Source organism: Tamandua tetradactyla, chromosome 13 (assembly GCF_023851605.1).
Source record: "Tamandua tetradactyla isolate mTamTet1 chromosome 13, mTamTet1.pri, whole genome shotgun sequence".
NCBI lineage: Eukaryota > Metazoa > Chordata > Mammalia > Pilosa > Myrmecophagidae > Tamandua > Tamandua tetradactyla.
In genome coordinates this window covers 75,778,066-75,801,546 of record NC_135339.1, presented here as the reverse complement: position 1 = coordinate 75,801,546, position 23,481 = coordinate 75,778,066, and the positions used below count along the sequence as shown (strand labels likewise).

The 23,481-nt window shown below is 35.6% G+C and overlaps 1 protein-coding gene and 1 pseudogene across 1 annotated transcript in view; both read right to left on the bottom strand.

Moving 5' to 3' along the window:
- Window positions 1-23,481, bottom strand: part of NHLRC2 (NHL repeat containing 2) — a 73,937-nt gene that overhangs the window by 40,652 nt on the left and 9,804 nt on the right. The window contains exons 3-4 of the mRNA XM_077126089.1: window positions 10,133-10,588; window positions 7,706-7,827 (exon numbers count right to left, since the gene is read on the bottom strand). Coding sequence (XP_076982204.1) covers window positions 7,706-7,827; window positions 10,133-10,588 — 578 coding nt within the window. The remainder of the gene's footprint in view (window positions 1-7,705; window positions 7,828-10,132; window positions 10,589-23,481) is intronic.
- LOC143654575 (large ribosomal subunit protein eL21 pseudogene) lies at window positions 22-3,461 on the bottom strand (annotated as a pseudogene).

The window sequence follows — 23,481 nt, the reverse complement described above, 5'->3', positions numbered from 1 at the left end:
TATTTTATTCCTCTTGCCCCAACTGCAGATTAGGCTTCCACCACAACTGGTGTTGATCTCATTTTAACTATAAAATATTTTAAAAGAAAGGGAAATTTTAAAACACAATCAAGCAAATTACATGTTTCTTAAAATTAAATATATATATTTCAGCTATGCTCAACTAATAACTAACACTCATATAGAGCTTAATACGTGTCACAGGCATGGATACAGAATAAACAAATCAGCCATCCCTCCGTCTACCATTCCTCATAGTGCCCTAAGACACAGGTACTATGGTTTTGATTATTTTAGAGGAAACTGAGATACACTGAGATAGTTAAGGTAACTTTCCTAAGATCCCACAACTATTAGGTTCAGGATCTGGGACTCGAAACCAGGAAGTTCTAGCTCCAATATACTATGTGGCCTCTACTTCAGACATAAACTGAAAAATTGAAGTATTCTACCAGAAAAAGAAGATCTGGTTTCATCTCTTATATCACCCACTCCCAACATTGTACCATAAAAGTTTTCAAATATACAGAATAGTTGAAAGAATTGTGCAGTCAACATCCATACAACCATCACCTAGATAGCATCTACTATCAGCATTTCACTACACTTGCTTTTTTATCCAGCTATCAAACTCTCAATTCATTTTTATTTTCTGTGTATTTCAAAGTAAATTAAGAACTTTAGTTCACTGTCCCTAAATATTTCACTGTGCTTATCAGTAACTAGACTGCCATATTTTTAGTGCCTCTTTTTTTTTTTAGGTAAAACTTACAATTAAATGCACAAAACTTAAGTGTATCATTTGATGAATTCTGACAAATGCATAAACCTGTATAACCCCAACTTCGACCGAAATAAAGAAATTATCGTCATCCCAGAAAGTTACCACATGCCTCTTTCCAGTGAGTCCTTGCCCCCAAAAGGAAACAGATGTTTTATCCATCATAGATTAGTTTTATCTCTAGGACTTCATATAAATGGAATCATAACATATCATTCTTGTGTGTGAGGCTTCTTTCACTATGTTCTTGAAATTTATTCATGTATCAGTAGCTTGTTCCTTTTTACTGCTGAGTGGAATTCCATCATATGAATACACCAAAGTTCATTTATAATTATTAACCTAATGATGGATCTTTGAGCTGTTTTCAGATAGCCACTTTATGAATAAAGTTTTTAGAAACATCCTTGTTTTTTATGCCCATGTTTTATGTACTATTCTTTTTATGTACATGTTTTCCTTTCTATTGGGCAAATACACAAGATTATTCTTGCTAGGTCATAGGATAGATAGGTAGAGTAGGCATATATTTAGTTGGATAAGTAACTGCCAGAAATTTTTTTCCAGAAGGGTCTGTAACTTTACTTTCCCACCAATGATGTGAGAGGGTTCCAATTGCTCCACATTCTTGCCAACATACAGAGCTGATGGTTTTTAAAATTTTAACCTTTCTAGTGGATGTGTAATAGCACTTCACTGTGCTTTAAATTTATATTTCCTATTTTACCTCGTGATGTTGAGCACTTTTTACGTGTCTGTGGCCATTTTTACATCTGCTTCTTTTTTTTTTTTTTTTTAACATTTCTACAATCTGCAAGTATTTTATTTTTTCCGTCTTAGGCCATGAATTCATAGGTAACAGGCTCCAGAAGCTCAGGCTTCTTTCCACTGGTGAGAACCAGTGGAAAGTTTGCTTCTCCGGGTAGAGCAGGTTGGTGCTTCAGGTGGACCCAGGTACCCTTCTCTTTGGCTTCTTTTTTCCCCTGATTTTCCTTTACACACTTCAGCAAATTATCTCGGCTGCTAGAGTGCTTAATATGCTCAATGAGCACATTAACTTTCTTGGCGAGAATCTTACCCTTCACTTGTTTGTTTATAACAATACCAATAGCATGCTGGGTAACATCATAGATACTTCCAGTTTTGCCGTGGTTAACATTTGTGGTGCATTCCTTTTTGAACAGTAATTCTGAACAGTAATTCTGTTCCCTTAATGTCTACAATATTGCCTTTCTTATAGATTCACATGTATGTGGCCAGAGGTACAGCTCCATGTTTTCTGAAAAGCCTAGAAAACATATAGCAGGCACCTCTCCTCTTTCCTTTGTGTTTATCATTTTGGCAAATTACTGCAAGATGGCAGTTCCCTCTGACATCTGCTTTTGACAATGTTCAAATCTTTGATTCAGTTTGTATTGAACCATCTTATTTTTGAGTTTTAGGAATCCTTTATGTATTGTGGATTCTAGTCCTTCAATAGATATGATTTGTGACTATTCTATTTCACATGTGGATTCTTTTTCCATCTTCTTAACAGTACATTTTTATGAACATAAGTTTATAATTTCAGTAAAGGTTAACTTATCTTTTTCATTTATGATGATTGTTTTCTGCGTCTTGTCTTGAGAAACTTTTGTCTACCTACAAGTCACAAAGATATTCTCATATGTTTTCTCGTAAGCTTTATGATTTTAGCATTTACATTTAGTGATCTACCTTGAACTGATGTTTGTACATGGTGGGTGAGAAAGGGGTCAAACTTGTTTTTTCCATATAGGTATCCAGTTGTTCCAGCAACAACTGCTGAAATGATATTCTCCATTTGATTGCTTTGACACCTTTTTGAAAATCAAAAAACTATAAGCATGGGGCAATTTCAAGGTTCTCCCTTCTTTTTCACTGATCTGTAGGGCTGACCTTATGAGCATACTACACTGTCTAGATTCCTGTAGATTTATAGTAAGTTTTGATATCAGGTGGCATAAGACCTTTAACTTTGCTCTTTTTCAAGACCGTTTTGGACAGTGTATATTCTTTATTTTGCATTTCCATTTAAATCTTGAGATCAGCTTATTATCTACCAAAAAGCCTAACAGAGTTTTGATTGGGATTGCATTAAATCTATAGATCAATTTGGAGAGAAGTGACTCTTATTTAACAGTATTGAGCATTCCAATCCAATGTTAGATACATTTCTTTCAGCAATGTTCTGTAGTTTTTAGTCTAAAGGTCTAGTACTTTTTTGGTTAAATTATCTAAGTATTTTATGTTTTGTGTTGCTAATGTAAAAGTAATTGTTATATTCCAATTTTCAGTTGATGTGATTATTACTAGTATATGAAAATATAGCTGATCTTTTTATATCTGCGTTCTACAACCTTCCTAGATTCACTTGTTAGTTCAAGTAGCTTTTTGCAGATTTCTTAGAATGTCCTATGTACATGCCTGTGTCATCAGCAAACAGTTATCATCTTCCTTTTCAAACTATATGCCTTTTATTTCTTTTTCTTGCCTTATTGCATGGCGAGGACTGCTGATACAATGTTTAATAGAAATGGTAAGAGTGGGAATCCTTGCCTTGGTGCCAAGATCATTCAATGGGGAAAATGTCTTCAACCAATGGTGCTGGGACAACTGAATATCTAACATGCAAAAGAATGAGTCTGGATCCTTACCTCATAACTATATAAAAATCAGCTTAAAATGGAATAAAAACCTAAATGGGAAGAGCTAAAACTATAAAACTCTAGAAGAAATATCTTTGTGACCCTAGTTAGATAAGGCAAAACCTTCTCAAATACAATACACCAAAAATGCAAGCATTAAAATAAAAAAAACATAAACTGGACTTCATCAAAATTAAAAACATTTGTGTGTCAAAGGACACTACCAAGAAAGTGAAAGGACAACCTACAGAAAAGGAGAAAATATTTGAAATCATATATCCGACAAGGGATTAAAAGCCAGACTATATAAAGAAATCCTACAATTCAACAACAAAAGGACAAACAGGCCCTTTAAAAAATGGGCATACGGACAGACAAAGAACAATGAACAGAACTGAGTCTAAAAATAAGTCCTTATATTTAAGGTCAATTTATTTCTGACAAAGGTGCGAGGGTAATTCATTGGGGAAAATACAGTCTGCTCAACAAATGATGCTGTAGTAACCGGATATTTACATGGAAAAAGATGAACCTGGACCCTTACCTCACACTATATACACAAACATTAACTTGAAATGGATCACAGACCTAAAGTAAGAATGAAAACAATAAAACTTGAGAATAAAACACAGGCAATGATTTTCTCAGATACGACATCAAAAGTATGGTTTACGAAAGAAAAAAACATTAAGTTGGGCCTTAAAAAAATTCAAAATTTTTGCACTTCAAAAGACAATATTAAGAAAATGAAAAGACAAGTAACAGACTGGGAGAATATTTTCAAAACATCTATCTGATAAAGGATTTGTGCTTAGAATACATAGATAATTCTTTCAACTCAGTAATAAGATGACAAAAACTGTTTTTAAAAACAGGCAAAAAATATTAAAGGCATTTCAGCAGAGAAGATACATGACTGGCCAATAAGCACATGAAAAAGATGCTCAACATCTCAGCCATAAGTGCAATACAAATTAAAATTACATTGCGATATCAGCTCACACCTACTATAATACCTATAATAAATAAATAAAACAGACTGGGGAGGATGTGGAGAAATAAGAACTTTCACACATTGTTGGTGGGAGCATAAAATGGTACAATCACTTTAGAAAATAGTTTAGCCTTTTTTCAAAATGTTAAACATGAAACATAGAACCCAGCTCAATTCCACTCCTAAGTATCTACCCAAAAGAAATGAAAACATATGTTTCATTTGTACAAAGGCTTGTACATTTAATGTTCATAGCATTATTCATAAAACCAAAAACTGGAAATAACCTAAATGTCTATCAACCAGTGAATGAATAGATAAAAGTTGGTTTATCCACACAACAAAATACTATTCAGCAGTACTACTGACACATTATTTCACAGATGAATCACAAAAATATCATGTGAAATGAAAGAAACCAGACACAAGAGATATGCTGCATGATTCTATTAATGAAATGTTCAGAAAAGACAAGTTTATAAATGTAGAAAGTAAATTAGTGGTTGCTTAGAACTGGAGTTGGGACAGGGATTAATCGTATTTGGGCATAAAAGTTCTCAATGGAAGGATAAGAATGTTCTAAAACTGATTTGTGATAATGGCTGCATCATTTGGTAAAGTTCCTAAAAGGTACTGACTTGTACACCTGAAATGGGTGAATATTATGATATGTAAAATAAGCCTCATTAAAGTTATTTAAAAACACACATACTGGGTGGGCCACGGTGGCTCAGCAGGCAGAGTTCACACCTGCCATGCTGGAGACCTGGGTTCAATTTCCGGTGCCTGCCCATGCGAAAAAACAAACAAACAAACAAATCACACATACTAACGACACTTTATATTTTACAAGGCCACATACAAAAAAGAGATGCCTTAACCATTTAAGAATGGTTGCCTATTGGTATATTTATGTAGGAAGAATGGCAGTGGGAGTGCGGAATGGAGATGGAAGAGAATGTACAAATTAATAAATAATCCAAACAAGAGAAGTGTTGCATGGAACAATGATATTCGTGAGCTGTGAAAGGAGAAGTATGATCAGCTCAACCTTCTGCAAGTGAAGTCTTAAGCAAAAATAAAATACAATAAGACGGAAAGTAATTTCACTTCACTTCTTATTTTTGCAGACACTAACCTGAGTCAGATAATATAAAAACAACAAGGTATCCTAAATTTGTTTTTATTATGTGATTTAATGCCCTATTTGAAGGATAGCACTACAGTTAATATTTCAAAACCAATTAAGTTCTAAAGCAGGAGGAATGACATACAATTAAAAAAGAATAAGTACTCCCTAAAAGCTATGGTTAAATATATTTCTACTTCAATATATTGTTAGATGTTTAAGACACTGTTGAATTATAGAAGCAGACAACTTTTATAAAGATATTCATGATAAAAAATATTGGCCTTTAAGGTCTGGGTAATGGAAAACCACTATTTCCCTAAGAACATACCATGGAACCATTAGTCCTATCAGATGTTCTACCTAAAAAATGTTTCTTGGTCAAATAAGTTTAGAAATACTGGACACATATCCCCCTATTCCTAGAAACACATAATAAATTAGCATATTAAAGTCTCCAAGAAGATCTCCAATAAATAAATCTGCTTTCATTTATTAATCTACAAGATCCCATTTTTATTTTCATGTAACATCTTTTCATATTAGGAATAATACACATTTTAAAAACTGCTTCATTGAAGAGATGTTATTTGTTCATAAATCCATTCAACAAATATCTCTTAAAATACCCACTGCGGGCCAGACCCTGTTCTAGGTGCTCTCTGAGGAATTTAAACGTAAAGAAAATACATTTCTTGTCATCATGGGGATTTATATTGCAGTCAATATTATTATATGTTCTATATATTTTAAAAATGGGGAAGTAATTTCAAACCATGATTTAGATATGGGTTAGGTGAACTTGATCACTTATTTTGAAATAGATGACAATTTAAAGACCAGTGGATTATGGTCAAAATAGCCATTAATAAGGGACTGTTGAAAATAAGTAGGTATAGCTACAATGGAATGAATACTGTGTAGTCATATTCATATAGCCAATATGGAAAAAAGTCCAAGATATATTAAGTTTAAAAAAAACTGCAGAACAGTATAAATGTATTGCATTTTTCCATTTGTTTTTAAAAAGATTCTCTAGAGATGGTCTTTCTAATATAATTTATTTGTACATAAATAGGGAATTTCTGAAAAGACAAACTTTAACAGTGGCTAGTTACCTCTGGAAAATGGGAATCAATGTTCAGGGGACTTTGACTTTTTTACCTTCATGTATTATTTGAATTTTTTAAATTTTTAACAAGAATACATGGCACTTTTATAATGAGATAAAACAATTTTAAGACTAAATATTTTCAGGCAAAGCACAGGAGCTAAAGGAAAGCAGAGTGGTATGATTTTTTTCTAGATATGAGAAAGTTTAACTGAAAAAGGACAACAGATCACTCCTTAAATAGTGGTTAGGAAAATACCTCAAAACAAGGGACTTTAGCATGATTCAACAGATAACTGTAATACAAAGGATTTTCTTAATGTATTGTTTTTGATATATATTATATATTCACATACCATGTAATAATCCAAGTGTACAATCAACAGCTCACAATATCATCATATAGCTATGTATTTATCATCCCAATAGATTTTTTTCTTTTTTGTGAAAAATAACATATATTCAAAAAAGCAATAAATTTTAAAACACATCACAACAATTAGCTGTAGAACAGATTTCAGAGTATGGGTTATAATTCTACAACTTTAGGTTTTTACTTGTAGTTGCTCTAAGATACTAGAGACTAAAAGAACTATCAGTATAATGACTCAGCAATTGTACTCATTTGTTAAACCTTACCTCCTTTGTATAACTCCACCATCACTTTTGATCTTTCTCCCACTCTTTAGGGGTATTTGGGCTATGCCCATTCTTTATGTTGGAAGGGACTGTCGATAATATGGGATAGGGAGATGGAACTAATTGATATTCTGGAGAGGCTGGTCCCTCTACAAAGGATTTTTTTTTTTTTTTAAAAAAGGGTTAATGGTTGTTTTTTTCTTTTCTGTGACAGCGGCAGGCTAACATATATAAAAACGAGATTCTTAAGAATAAAACTAAAGCAAGTACCTCTGAAAAAAAAGCTGAATACGGATGTGTTGAGAGGCATCTAAACATCACATTTTAACTTCATAGCAAAAAAACATCAGTTTTCTGATTAGAAGTATTAAAACAGAAAAATTACCTTTCTTATAAGGTGGTTTTCAGTATCTGCTACATATATGATATTATTCATTATGGCTATACCCTGTGGTGAATTAAAAGTTGACTCTGAAAATGTTCCATCTTTTCTTCCAGGGTTAGGTCCTAAAAGACAATAAAGTATTTAATGTAGGGATAAGTAACATGATACCCCTATCTAAAATCTAAAATTTTTTTCAAGATACCTATTTTTCAAATATGTTAGTTTTATTTATGACAGCGTTTATCATATAACCGTTACGAATACATGTAAGTATAGTAGCATTTAACACAGGAAAATCATTTTAAAAACATCATTTGCAGCTAGAAGGATGATTTTTAACAATCTGGATGATAAAATCCTTTGATGAGACAATGAAAATTACGAACCCTTGACATAGAAAAATATATGCTTCCATAAAATGTCACAAATTTTCAAAGCGTTCCTAGATTCCATGAGGGCCATTCACACATTTCTTAGAGTCCAAGAACCACAGGTTAAGAATCTTTCTTATCTATTTTACTCTGCCACAAAGCTCTATTAATTCATATATATTTTAAGAATGGTCTAGACAAAGGTCATTCTAGTCTAATGGCCTACTCCTCAGCTTTGTAAATGCTTCTAGAGTTTCAGGGGTGTAGAGTACATCACAATAAAATATAATTAATTGTTATTTCTATGACTAGAGGACAAATCATTTAAATTCTCTAAGTCAACATTTCCAAACTATGCTTTGAGAACACCGTTGTCCCAGACATTAATAAGAGAATTAGCATAATTAAGATAATGAATTCTAGAGTCCAAAAGACTTGTCAATTCCAGCTCTACCTCTTCCTAACTGATGATTTGGACAAGTTCTCTTGTGTCTCAGTTTCCTCTTCCATAAAATAGGACTAATAACAGTACCTACCATATATTATTATTGAGGACTGAATGAGTTAATATATCGTAACTGTATAGAATAGTGCCAGGCATACAGTAAGCACTGTAAGTGCTGGCTATGATTATGATGATCATGATTATTACTGTTGTTGTTAAGTCCCTTGAAAAAAAGGGAAGCATTCTATCAATTCATATTAGAAAACACTGTGTACTATAATCCCCTCTTGGATACTCATGAGGCAGATTAGCAGAGCAAAAGATTTTAGAAATCATTGACACCACCACCACCATAAACCACAACAAATCAGCGTTTCCCAAGTATATTTGATCAAGGAATTTTTTTTTTTTAACTGAAAAATAACTACTAATATATCATGAGAAAAGTATTATCACAAACATGGTTTGGTAAATTTAGCATGCTGTTGGTTCCTTTACTTAAAGAATATTTCCTACAATGTTTCAAAAATTTTAGAATCTATTAAAAACTCTTTTAAATCATTTAAATTCAAGCTACTATAATTAACTACTTCTGAGTAATAATTCTCATAACTGTTTGCCTGATATCAAGTAGCCAAAATAAAACAAACACCACAAAACACAAACACTAAGGATATGGTATTTTGGCATACTAAGCAAAGAATCAGGACTTAGAAGTAAATTTATTTGCATTAGGAATTCAGATAGCCTCACTCTATGTATTAACATTATGTGTGTTACTAAAGCAGGATTGCAAAGAGATAATACTTTTCTCTTTAGCTACTATGTTGTTAGAATCAGTTCAGCCTATATAAGCACAATTAATACAAACATACTTAATAGATTTTATTAATTTGTATATATAAATGAGACTTTTTAGATTTGAGATCAGGGAGATACGGAAAAAAAAAATCTATGCTTGCATGATACTTATTTTACTATACCCAAAGGGAATGGACCCATATCCTGAAGTTCTTATGGAAGAATGGAGAAAAAGTATGATGAGATACAAATTGCCACTTAATTATTTTATAATTTAAATCTCAAATTCCTGGGTATACTGTTCTGGTTTTAAAAAAGATATGGCTGGGCAGGCCACGGCGACTCAGCAGGGAGAGTTGTCACCTGCCATTCCAGAGTCCCGGGTTTGATTCTCGGTGCCTGTCCAAGCAAGATTCAGCTACATTTCAAAGGAAAGTGAACTTTAATACTTCCTTTTAAAATGTATGGAATCCAAAATGTACATAATACTTTCATAAGATATAATAATGTGGCAGTTTTTTAAAATCCAAAATAGGAATATGCATTTTTAAGGCTATAACCTGAAAACTTCCTCCTTTTAGTATGAATAGAACTTTTGAGTATTTTTGTTTGGTTATCTTTTGAGGGAATGAGAAGAGGTTAACTCTGACACACATTTAATTAACAAAATACTTTCATGATGAAGCTAAAAGTCAATGTATATTACCCTTCTATAATCAGATCTTATTTTAAACTTATTTTTAATATTATTACTTACATTATTTTTTACTGTAAAATGCAATTATATATCATAATTAGAACAAACTTTACCTCCAATGCTGTACTGAATTTGTCCATTCCTCCAGACAACCAAAATTCTATGATGTCCAGTATCTGCTATTACTAATCTATCAGTAACAAGGTCAACTGTTACTTTGCCAGGAAACAACAATGGTGAAGGTGGCAAAGAATCTTTATAGAGTTTTATTCCAATTTTATTATCTCTGATCTGTCCCCTGTCTTTGTAATAGTTTAAAGTGATTGAAGTATATAAAAACAATTTATCTTTGTGTCCCTCTCCAATCAAAGAAAACAACATGTTTCCACGGGGTCCAAGTATGACCAGAGTTGGCCAGCAAGACACTTCTAGCTCTTGCCAAAGGCTGGCATTGGCATCATTAACCACGGGGTGGGTGATATTATATCGAAGAACAGCACTCTTAATGTTATCCAGGATTTTTTCATTTGGAAACTTAGCTGAGTGAACACCAATAATTAGAAGACCATCTGAAAAAAAAAAATTAGAAGTTGAAAATTATGAAGTATTAAAGTCTGAATATCATCACTTAAACAGCAGGTTTTAGGTCATTAATAAATTAAAACAGTAAACAGATCAAAAAAGAAAAAAGTCCTTTCTGGAATTACATTAGTGTCTTCAGTTGTATTTAAACACATGTATTAAAAAAATAGCAAATTTAAATCTCATGACAATCTTGATAACTACATGAAAGCACATATGATCAAATTAATGCAGTTATTTTAGGATTAAAATACTTTATGTTCTGTATCTAGACAAAGATACAAAAAATACAATACTTTTTTAACAAGGATGTTGAAAATTTTGTCACTTTTTTCCCCACCTAGAATAAGCCCACTTGAAATTCACAAAGAATGAAATTCACAGCCATTGTGGTGGTTTGGAGTAATGTACTCCAGAAAAACATGTTCTTACACTTAATCGCCCCTATGGGTGTGAACCCACTGTAAACAGGACCTTTTGATGAGGTTATTTTAGTAAAGGTGAGGCACAACTGAATCAGGATGGGTCTTAATCCTATACGAGAGTCCTAAGCAGACCAAAATTCAGACAGTGAGAGAGGACCACAGGAAGAAGCCAGAAGTTGTTGGAACTCAGAGAAGCCAAGAGAGGCCACCATGTGCACTACCATATGAGAGAAAAGCCAAGAATCAAGGATTGCTGACAGACAGCTGCAGAATACTTTGGTCTTCAGAGAGAAACGCTGACTTGCTGATGCCTTGACTTTGGATTTCTCCTATTCTCAAAACCAAGAGCCAATAAATTCCCATTATTTAAGCCAACCCATCACATAGTATTTGTTTTAGCAGCTGGGAAACTAAAACAGTGACTATGATGGTTTGTGGTTTTTGTTGTTGTTGTTTGGTGGGGCAGAGTGTTGTAATTTGTTGTATTATTCTCTTAAGTTTTTCTGACCTAACTTTACATAACAAATGAACAGAATGAATGCAACAAAGATATTTCCATAATTTAAGTTTTTTTATTTACTTTAAATTCCTATTAACCATTCTTAGAACATAACTTCTTATAGATAAGGTAACTACTGAAAACTAAAAACAATGTATTTCATTCATCTAATCAAAATGGCATATCCACAAGTTAGTACAGAAAAAAATGCAAGAAATTTTAGGCTGGGGATTCAAAGAATAAAACTCAAAATTGACTACCAAGGTAGCAGAGGTAATAATGGAAATGTAAATTTGAATCTCCCAGTACATCCATCAAAATGTATACAAATTAGGAGGAAGAAGAAATAAAACGACTAAGATGAGAGTTCTGTTTCTGCTAAGGAGCTGCATGGTAACCTTATGGTGGTGCTGGGAACAGCCCATCTCTCTAGTTGATTACAACTATGAACTCCAGACCAAATATACACACACACACACACACACACACACACCAACTGAAGACTGTGAATGGTACACAAAAGCCAGGAGATTGTGGAAGGGAATTAAAATTTGGAAAAGCAAAAAACACAAGGGTGAATTTCCAGTTTTATTCTGTCACACCCTCCTTCCCACCATTTGATGGCTTGATTCTGGAGGTGGGCACCAGTTTTGGGACTAAAACTTCAGAAGAAACCTCACTTCTTTCTACCTTTCTGGTCCAAGGAACCAGGGCAACCAGAAATTGGGGGTTGTTCTAGTTTGCTAGCTGCCAGAATGCAACACACCAAAGACGGATTGGCTTTCAATAAAAGGGGATTTATTTAGTTAACATATAGTTCTTCAGAGGAAAGACAGCTAACTTTCAATTGAGGTTCTTTCCTACATGGGAAGGCACAGGGTGATCTCTGCTGGCCTTCTCTCTAGGCCTCAGGGTTCCAGCAACTTTCCCCGGGGTGATTTTCTGCATCTCCAAAGGCCTGGGCTGAGCTGCAAGTGCTGAGATGAGGTATGCTAAGTTGCTTTTGCTGTGCTATGTTGAGCTGTCTCATTTAAGCACCAGCCAATTAAATCAAACATTCATTGCAGCAGGCACACTTCCTAGCCGACTCAGATGTAATCAACAACAGATGAGGTTCATATGCCATTGGCTCATGTTCACAGCAATAGAATTAGGTTCCTTCACCTAGCCAAGTTAATAACTGAATCTAACTACCACATGTCCACCCCTTGTCAACTTGGCAACTACATGCATCACCTTAAACAATACTAAAGTGCAAAAAATTATCTTTTGGCTGTGGACCTATGAATCTCAAAACAAGTTATCTGGTACCAATATGCAAAGGAGGAACAGGTTTTCATTTCCATAGGTAGAAATTGGAAGGAACACAGGAGTCTTAAGACCCAAACAGTTCTGAAAACCTGCAGGGCAAACACCATTGGATTTCAAAGTCTGAAAGTCATTTATCCTTCAGCTTAAGAAAGTAGCAACCCACCCTTCGCAAGGGCCTATGCAGTGGCCTGCCTCTTTCTGAATGAGCCTCGGGGGACACTGAGGAGACCACCTTTTTCTTGACTCCACTCTCTCCAGGCATCAGGGCCACACCTGGGCTCTATGCCATTTCCAGGGCACACGTTCAACTCCTCCATGTGGTTGCAGCCAGGCTCTGCCCAGTCCCCAAAGAGTGTGCTGTACTTTTTCCAAGGCCTGAGGTGGCACAACTATTCCACTGCAACAAGATGGGAGATGCATACTCTGCCCTCAGGGCAAACTCACCCTCTCCATGTATATGGGTGGGTCCACTCTCCTGGCCCAAGGTTTCTTGGCTTCAGACCCGAATTCCATAGTTCTCACTCTGCAAACTCCAATTTGTCCCTTTGTGTCCCCCTTTATCTAGATTGGCAGTGGTTCCGTTTATACCAACAGTCTTTTCAAGCACTCTGGGACTTCTCCACCATTCTCTTCACAGTTCCTCCAAAATCTTTCCCTTATCCATCAAAAATAAAACTGGTCCAACATGTCTGGTGTTTGCAAACTGTAGCAGCACCCTACTTCTCCGGTACCAAATTCTGTTCTAGTTTGCTAGCTGCCAGAATGCAACAAACCAGGAATGGAATGGCTTTTAAAAGGGGAATTTAATAAGTTGCTAGTTTACAGTTCTAAGGCCGAGAAAATGTCCCAATTAAAACAAGTCTATAGAGATGTCCAATCAAAGGCATCCAGGGAAAGATACCATGGTTCAAGAAGGCCAACAAAGTTCAGAGTTTCTCTCTCAAAGTGAGAAGGTACATGGTGAATACAGTCACTGTTTCTCTCTCAGCTGAAAGGGTACATGGTGAGCAAGGCCTCATCTGCTTGCTTTTTCTCCCAGCTTCCTATTTCATGAAGCTCCCTGGGAGGTGTTTTCCTTCTTCATCTCCAAAGGTCGTTGGCTTGTGGGCTCTCTGCTTCTCATGGCTATGTTGTTCTTCTCTGCTGTCTCTGAATCTCCCATTCTCCAAAATGTTCCCTCTTTTATAGGACTTCAGTAAACCAATCAAGACCCACTCAAATGGGTGGAGACACGTTGTCACTTAATCCAGTTTAACAACCACTCTTGATTATATCACATTTCCAGGGAGATGATCTGATTACAATTTCAAACATACAGTACTGAATAGGGATTATTCCACCTTCATGAAATGGGATTTTTATTAAAACATGGCTTTTCTAGGGTCCATACATCCTTTCAAAACAGCACAAGGGTGGAGACAGGGGGTGTGATTCCTGAAGGAAAGAGAGCTACAGAAGGGCAGTCCCATATTTTTTTGTATGAAACCTTACAAACCTCAGCCTAACTCTAAATCACACATATGTGAGAGACCCAAACCTGTGTAGCAAATGCTTAAAGAACTGATAAATGAACCACTGTACTTACAGGAAGGAGGGCTGAGCTGCTGGAAGATGGGCTGAATGCCTACTAAAACAATTTTAAAAGTTTTTTTTATATTCTGCGGAAGACTATAAAAGAACCCAGAATCTACAAATCATAATATTCCCATGCCCAGGATATAATCTATAATTATCTGAAACTCAAAGAACAAGGTAAATGTGACCCATTCTCAAGAGAAAAAAAAAGAATCAACAGATATCAATGATAAGATGAAGCTGATGTTTGAGTTATCAAAGATGGTAAAGCAGCTATGATAATTCTGCTCCATGAGGTAAAGAAAAATACATGTGAAGTGAATTAAAAGATAGGAAACTTCAGGAGAGAAACAGAAACCATTAAGGAGAATTGAACAGAAATTTTAGATCAGAAAAATATATTTGAAATAAATTCACTTTATGGACATAATGGCAGAAAGGAAATGACAAAAGAAAGAGTCAATTAACCTGAATAGAAATTATCCAATCTAAAGAACATTAAGAAAAAAGAATAGAAAAAAATGAATAGAACTTCAGGCCTCTGTAGGACAGTTTCTAAAGACCTGACAAGTATAAACGGAGTCCTAGAAGAAGAGGAGAAAGTGTTTGAAGCAAAAAAATATTTGAAGAAAGACCGTCTAAATTTCCAATAATTGGAAAATATATAAAGTTACAGAATTAAAGCTCAGCTTATACCAAATAAGATAAATGAGAAGAAAACCATGTCTAGATATTTCACACTCAAACTGCTAAAACCAAAGATTAAAAACATACACACATCTTGAAAACAGCTAGATAAAATATACAGTGATGAGTGGCTGCCTGAGGGGTGGGAAGTGGTAGGAGTGATGGAGAGGAGCACCAAGATTGTACACGTAAAATATGTGCAGTTTCTATATGTCAATCATGTCATAATAAAGTTCTTTAAAAACCAGCATGGGCTACAGAGTCAGAATATCTGTGTTCAGATTCTGGCTTTACCACTTTCATTCTGATTTACCTTGAGCAAGTTACCCAACCTCACTCTGTACCAGTTTTCTCATTTGTAAAATGGGGAAAATAATAGTATCCACCTCATAGGTGAGTTGTAAGAATGAAAAGAAATAGTCTGTGTATAGTATTTACTATAGTACCTAATATACAGTAAAAACTCAACAAATGTTTGCTATTATTATATTTTAAAGTGATAAGTACAAAGATAACCAATAAAGGAAAAATACACACCTTCCTACATATCAAAAGAAACTACTAAAATAAAACGCAAGGAAAGCCCCTCATGTTGAAAAACACAGTAAACACAGCCCAATAAGAATAAAATTATACATAACAATCACACAATAAATGTGAATAGGCTTAACTCACCAATTAAGGAAAAAGATTTGTATCACAAAGTAAAATCCAAATACATCTTGCATATAAGAGACACATCTAAAACAAAATCAATCAGAAAGGCTAAAAGTAAAGGGATGGCAAAAATATATTAGCAGGAGTGGATTTCAAGCCCAAAAGCATTAAACATGAAAAAGGAGGAAACTAATGCTAAAAGGGTAACCAAGAAATCAGGATTTAAGGGATGATTTTGATAACTGAATCGTTATATAAATATTCCTTTTTGCTTTCTGGCATATTAGAGTAGACAAAGGGAAATAAAATACCTAAAATCTCTGAATTGTAATCCAGCTGCCCTGATCTCTGATAATGATTGTATAGCCCTTTATCTTCTGTCTCTGTGATTGTAAAAACCCTGTGACTAATTTTCATTTGAACACAGTTATCCAGTTTTTCAACGTTAGAGTCTTATAATTGCTAAAAATAGACCCTAATGTTTATTGATGCAGGGTTCTTGGGTCAGCTTAGTACTAACCCATCCCAAATCTAAAATGATCTTAATAATGGAGACTGGATCTAACCAAAGTGGGCCTACCTAACATGCACAGTAGCTCAGACTTTAACTCACAGGTCACCCATACCTTTCTGCATTTTCTTACACACGTTCTGTGACTAAGCACATAATCAATCGGTGCATGCCCAACAATTAGATAACCTCTAATTATATCATCTGGAGCCACTGTGCTCATTATCCTAAACTCTGCCCATCTTTTTCTCTAAAAAACTGTCAGAATTACTGGAGCTTGGGGAGACAGATTTTGGGCTGCTAGGCCATCTGCTTTTCTACTATGAGCCTAGTAATAAACTCTTTCTCTCTTTGAAGTGCCAGTGTCTTAGGAATTGGTTATTGAATGCTTCGGGCAAAAGAATCCATGGCCTTTGCTCAGTAACAAAAGTATTTACAATAATGATAAAACAGATATGAATATTGACGCACCAAATAATAAAGGAAGTAAATCAGTAAAGCAGAAACACACCACTCCCCGTGGGAGCCAGATCAAGTAGAGAAAAAAATAAGGAAAGATACAGATAAAATATTCAATAAGGGAGAGCTTATGGATAATGTATCAACTCTATACTCTGATATAAAGACTACAACTCTCTGTCAAGTTGTTCTAGCTTGCTAGCTGCCGGAATGGAACACACCAGAGATGGACTGGCTTTTAATAAAAGGGGATATATTTTGTTGGTTCTTCAGAGGAAAGGCAGCTAACTTTCCGCTGAGGTTCTTTCTTATGTGGAAGGCACAAGATGGTCTCTGCTGGTCTTCTTTCCAGGCCCCTGGGTTCCAACAACTTTCCCCGGGGTGACTTCTTTCTGCATCTCCAAAGGCCTGGGCTGAGCTGCAAGTGCTGAGATGAGGAATGCCAAACTGCTTAGGCTGTGCTACCTTTCGTTCTCTCATTTAAGCACCAGCCAATTAAGTCAAACGTCACTCATTGCAGCAGACACGCCTCCTAGCCGACTGCAGATGTAATTAGCAACAGATGAGATTCACGTACCATTGGCTTGTGTCCGCAGCAACAGAACTAGGTATGCTCACCTGGCCAAGTTGACAACTGACTCCAACCAACACACAAGTATACATGGAACATTTATAAATGTTGATCCAAAAAATGCATCATGAAAATTACACTCTCCAATTATAATGCAATAAACCTGGGAATTAATAACAAAATAAAAACCAAAAGGTCTTTCTATCTAGAAATTTAAAAACCTTCTCTTTAACAACTTGGGTGAAAGGGAAAAAGTTGTAGAATTCCTAAAAAAACTAATAATCATGGGGGAAGATGGTGGAGTGGGAAGCTCCAGGAATCAGTCCCTCCATCAAAACAACTATTGAATTGTCTGAATCAATAATTTTCAAACTCTGGAGTCTAGTGGAACACTGTGTAGCATTCAAGGAAGCAAGGGAAGAAGAAGCTGGTAAATTGCTGCAAATACCAGTGACTGAATTTCACCCTCCCTACAACAGCTACCATCCCCCATCCCTTTAGTAGGCAGTAGTGGGGATTTCGGCTTAGGCTCCTGGCACAGCTTGCTGGTGCCAGGGCAGGAAACAAAGATCAAGTCCTCTAAACTCTGGTATGGTCTGATCACTGATCACTGCTTTTGATCAACTACTTCAGATTGCTGGAGGCTGGTTCTGAGGGTGGCCATTGGCTATCCTGGATTCAGGCAAATGTAGCAAAGGCATACTTGCTGGCCTCTTCCCTACCTCATACCTAATGCAGGGACTCCCATTGTGGGTCCCTGATCCTCTTCCACGGACAGTAGAGTAAATCCCATATGCATATTGGGTGCTTACATATCAGTGACCCTCTCTTGGGAGGAAGTTTGAAAAACTGAACTTGGAAACTTGTCTTGTGCTCGGGCTCCCACAATTTGTCCTGAAGGCAGAGGGACACTAAAGCAGAGTAAGAAACAATTAAATGGAAGTGGACTGGGTCAAAGGACTAACTGCATTAAGTCATACAAGACAGTTCCCAGGAGGGAGTGAAAATTTCAAAGAGAATAAAGGAAGTTTTCACCGGAACTCCTGTAAACTGTAAACAGAGAATTCCGAAGGCCACTAGCAAACACAAGTCCAGGAAAAAGCAACAGATTCCAGGGCTCCAGGCAAGCTCAAATAAAAAGAGACCCTACACTTCCAATTCACCTCAGAGCTAAACTTCTTGATAGGAGAGCTAAATTTTGTGCTGGAGAAGTAAAGGACACACACTCAGTGGCCATCTCTTAGCCCTTATCTAAACCCCCACCCCCAGCCTCCTTTTCCTTCCAGGTAGGATATTTCAATCTGTTTCCATTCCACAACCTGGGGAAGATGTTAGGTCTAATGACCTGACCTGAGCAGTTTGCCCTCCTCGGAAGCCCAGCTACAATGGGATCTCTTACCCTGCTCTTTTGGACTCTGCGTGCTGTGTCAGTAATAAAAGAATAATTTGCATGTGTTCCTACGATGCATCTATAGCAACTTACTCAACACTCTGAAAGACATCACCAGCCACAGCAGAGCCAATCTGCAAAGACTGTGACAGGTGCTTTTTGCTTCGGTTCATTTCGATTGGCTCCTGATTTTCAAGAAAGTCTGCTATATCACTAGCTAGATATAAACTTAAAGAATAGACAGCTTAGAGACTAATCCCAAAGTTAACATTTTGAAATATTAAAATATACAGTGTACAAGATGATTACAAGACAAACAAAAAAAAAAAAACAGGAAATGATGGCCCATTCAAAGAAAACAAGATAAAAATCTAGAAACTTCAACAAAGATGACAGATTCTGGCCTTACAGGTCAAAAACTTAAAAACAATGATCCTGAACATGTTACCAGACAAAGGCCATGGATTCTTTTGCTCAATAATCAATTTCTGAGACACTGGGGTTTCAAAGAGAGAAAGAGTTTGTTACTAGGTGTGTAGTAGGAGAGTAGCTGGCCTTTTGGCCCAAAATTTGTCTCCTGGAATTTAGGGGGTTCAAGATTTTTAGCAAGGAGAGATGAGGTAATTTTGGATAGCAAATTCAAAGCAGAAAAGAAGATAGTGTTATCATTCTCATTTCAATAGAAAAACATAAGCTGAAAGAAGGGAGGCAGAGCTACCACTTCATTACTAAAGGTGTAAGCCAAAAGGGAAGGGAGACAAGTTTTCCTTAAATAGCAGAGTCCAGCCTTTGACTTACAAATGTCAGGGACTGAAACTTTTAATGGTTGACTTAAAATTCTTTATTAATTAGTCTTAGGGCCTTTGCCCTACAAGAAAACGACCAGAAAAAGGGAGAAACAGCTCTTACAGTCACAAAGGCACAAAATAAGGGCTTTTACAATCATTTCAGATATCAGGGTAGCTGAATTTCGTTTAGGGATTTCAGGTATTTCTCTTCGTCTACTCCAATATACCAGAAAGCAAAAAGGAATAAAATGTTTCAGTAATCAAAACCATCCCCTTAAATCCTAATTTCTCGGTTACAAATATGCTCAAGGAGATAGAGGAAACACACAGAGAGAATTAAAGGATACGAGGAAAACAATGAACATTGAGGATCTTTGAGATTCAACTCCAGTTGAATTACCTCCTTTTTGAGAATCTCGGATTCTCAATAGGAAACAAACGGAAATACTGGAGTTGAAGAACACAATAACTAAAATTAAAAATTCCACTGGGTTTCAAGAGTTCTTTTGTTTTTCTAGAGGAGGGAACAATTTGTAAAACTTTTCTACTCTGCCATTTTGTCTATTATTCTTTTATATGCTGCTGTAAATTGAATTGTTTTCTTAATTTCCTTTCCAGATTGTTCATTGTTGGTATACAGAAACACAACTGATTGTTGTGCGCTGATCTTTTACCCCACAGCTTTGCTTTATTTGCTCCAGTAGCTTTCTTGTGAATTACTTGGCATTTTCTATATATAGACTCATGTCATCTGCGAATACAGATAACTTTACATCCTCCTTTCCAGTTATATTCCGTTTTTTTTTTTTTTTTAAACATGGGCAGCCACTGGGAATAAAACCCAGGTCTCCCGCATGGCAGGCAAGAATTCTGCTACTGAGCCACCGTCACACCACCCAGATTCCTTTTATTATATATTTTTCTTGCCTAATTACTCTGGCTAGAACGTCAAATATGATGTTGAAAAACAGTGGTGAAAGTGGGCATTCTGGGATTGTTCCTGATCTTAGGAGACAGTTTTCATTCTTTCATTGTTGAGTCTGATATTAACTACAAGCCTTTCATATCTGCTCTTTATTATGATGAAAAAGACCTTATTATATTTTCATATGAATTTACTGGTCTTTGGGCACCTTGTAACTTAGTATTCAATTCTAATATAATTTTCACCCTTTTATTCTATTTCCTTCTAAAGTGTATTGGTGTATTAATCAGGGTTCTTTGGGGAAACAGAACCAATATCTGTAAATATGAGATTTTATAAAAGTGTCTCATGCAACTATGGGGCTGCTCAACTTCAAATTCCGTAGGGCAGGCTGCAAGCTGGCAACAACAATGAAAGTCAAGGCTGGCTGGCTAAAGTAGAGAGGAACGTTCTCCTTTCTGACTGCTGAAATTGTCACCTCTCCCTTAAAAGTCTTCAACTGATTGGATTCTTTCATTAAGGAAGACACTCCTTTAGTTGATTATAGATGTGAACTAAATACATGATCATAGATGCAATCAACTGACTAATGATTTAAGTATACAAAATGTCCTCACAGTAACGGTTAGGCCAGTAATTGCCCGACCAGACAACAGGACATCATCACCAGGCGACATATGATCCTAACCATCAAAATCAGTGTCCTATCTCCAAGGGAAATCATACTTTTTCTATATATGATTCTCCCACAGAAGCAATACTTCTTGGAGTCTCACTCTCTATGGTCAGTGTTATGATCTAATATGTCTAAACCTGTGCTGAGCATTTTATACTTAGTGTTGAGTTTCTCCTTTGGGAGGTAAGGGTGAGAGATATTCTTCTATTTGTGCTCTGTCTAAGTCCTCTGAACCAATCTACTTTTTCTCATGGGATCTTTTAGCCCTATCCCTTCCCATTCTAAGTATCCACAGACCTGCGGCAGCAAGACCTTTATTGGAATTTTATTTCTCAACTTATGATAATTTGAAGGCCTATGATATTCTGTCTCTAGTATTGCTGAATACAGTGTAATATGTGGTTTTATTTGCTCTGCTTGTTTTTGTTTGTTTTCTTGGGAGGGAGATTCAAATCCAGGTGTCCACCATTCTCCTCCAAACCAGAAATAGCAGTCCTAGATGCTCAAAAAAAATCAGGTTTTTTGAGACATAATTAAAGTTTGTCCTTTCATATTTTGTTAATTGAATAAATTAAGTAAATGTACTTGAATCCTAAAGCCATCCTCTTATCTAATGGGAAACACTAGAAACATTTTCAATAAGATAAGGTACAAGGCAAAGATATCCACTATCTCTGTTACTATTTAACAATGAGTTGGGATTCATTAGCCTACATAATAGAAATTAACTAAAGACAAAATAATTGCAAAATTTTATATACAGATACAACATCAAGAAACTCCAAATAATCAATGATAAAAATAAACTGAATAATAAAAGATTCAGGAAGGCAGCAAAATATAAAACCAACACACAGAAATAAGGAGCCTTTATATACCCAAACAATAAACAGTGGATATAATGATAGCCAAAACCCTATTTACAATAAATAACATATAAAAAGAACTTAATGTCACTGTAAAATTCAATTTAAAACTACACTAGATCTCATTGTAAAATGCAATTTTAAACTACCATTTCTCACTTATTTGACAAAACTTTGCAAGTATGTCAGCACATTTTATTGGAGAAGCAGTTGAGAAACAGAAAGTCTCATACATTACTAGTAGAAATCAAATTTGTGCAACCCCAATGGCAGGGTAATTTGTTAATATCTAACCAAACTACATATGCATTTAACTTGGCTCAGCAATCCATCTTCTAGGAATTTACTCTGAATATACACCACCAATAATATATAACATACCTACAAAATTATCCATTGCTTGTAACTTCTAAATACTGGCAAGAACCTAAGGGCCAATGCATAGGATAGGAGAGTGGCTAAATAAACTATGCTATATGCTCATAGTGGCGTATCAATGCAGCTATAAAGAAAAGAATCTGGAAGTTTTCTATGAACTGATATGGAAAGATAGAAGGATAAATTGTTATATGAAAAAAGCAAAGTGAAAAGAATGTCTACAGTATGTCATCTTTTATGTAAAAAAAAGTAGAAGAAATTTTTAAAAATGAGAATGTTGGAAATGGGCAGGAGGGATGGTGGATAGAATGACATTTTTCTGAGTTTACCATTCTATATAGTTCTGAACTTTTGGAAGTGTGATAGTTTGAAGCTGTTACGTATCTCAGAAAAGGCCTAGTTATTTTAATCCATTCTTGTGGGTACAGAGCTATTGGAGGTGGGACATTTTCATTAGGTTATTTCAACTGACATGTGACCCACATCACTCAAGGTGGGTGTGTGTTAGTTAGGGTTCTCTAGAGAAACAGAACCAATAGGAGAGATCTGTAAATATGAGATTTATAAAGTTGTCTCATGCAACCATGGGAACAGAAGAGTCCAAAATCCATAGGGCAGACTGTGAAGCTGGTGGCTCCAATAAAGGGTCTGGATGAACTTCACAGGAGAGGCTCATTGAGTGAAGAGGTAGTGGAAGAGTCTCTCTTCTTCTTTAAATGCCTTCAACTGATTGAATTACCTCTTGTGGGAGATACGCCTTAGTTGATGATCGCAGATGTAATCAGCCACAGATGCAATCAACTGACTGATGATTTAAAACACCAGACTTCTGGTTTATCAACCAGCCATGAAATATCCTTGCAGTAACAATCAGGCCAGTGTTTGCCTGACCAGACAACTGGGCATAATCACTTGGTCAACTTGATACCAGAACCTAACCATCAAAGTGGGTCTTAATTCCCTTACTGAAGTCCTTTATAAGAAGTCAAAAGACAGAAATTATGAGACACAGAACTTAGATAAAATTTGAGAGAATTTCAGAGAGAAACACTGAGAAAAGTTTAGAAAGAAAGCCACAAAGAAGCTAGAGCTGAAGCAACGAAACCCTGGAAAGAAGCACCAAAATATGACAAGGACATGTCAAAAGGTTTAGATATGAGTC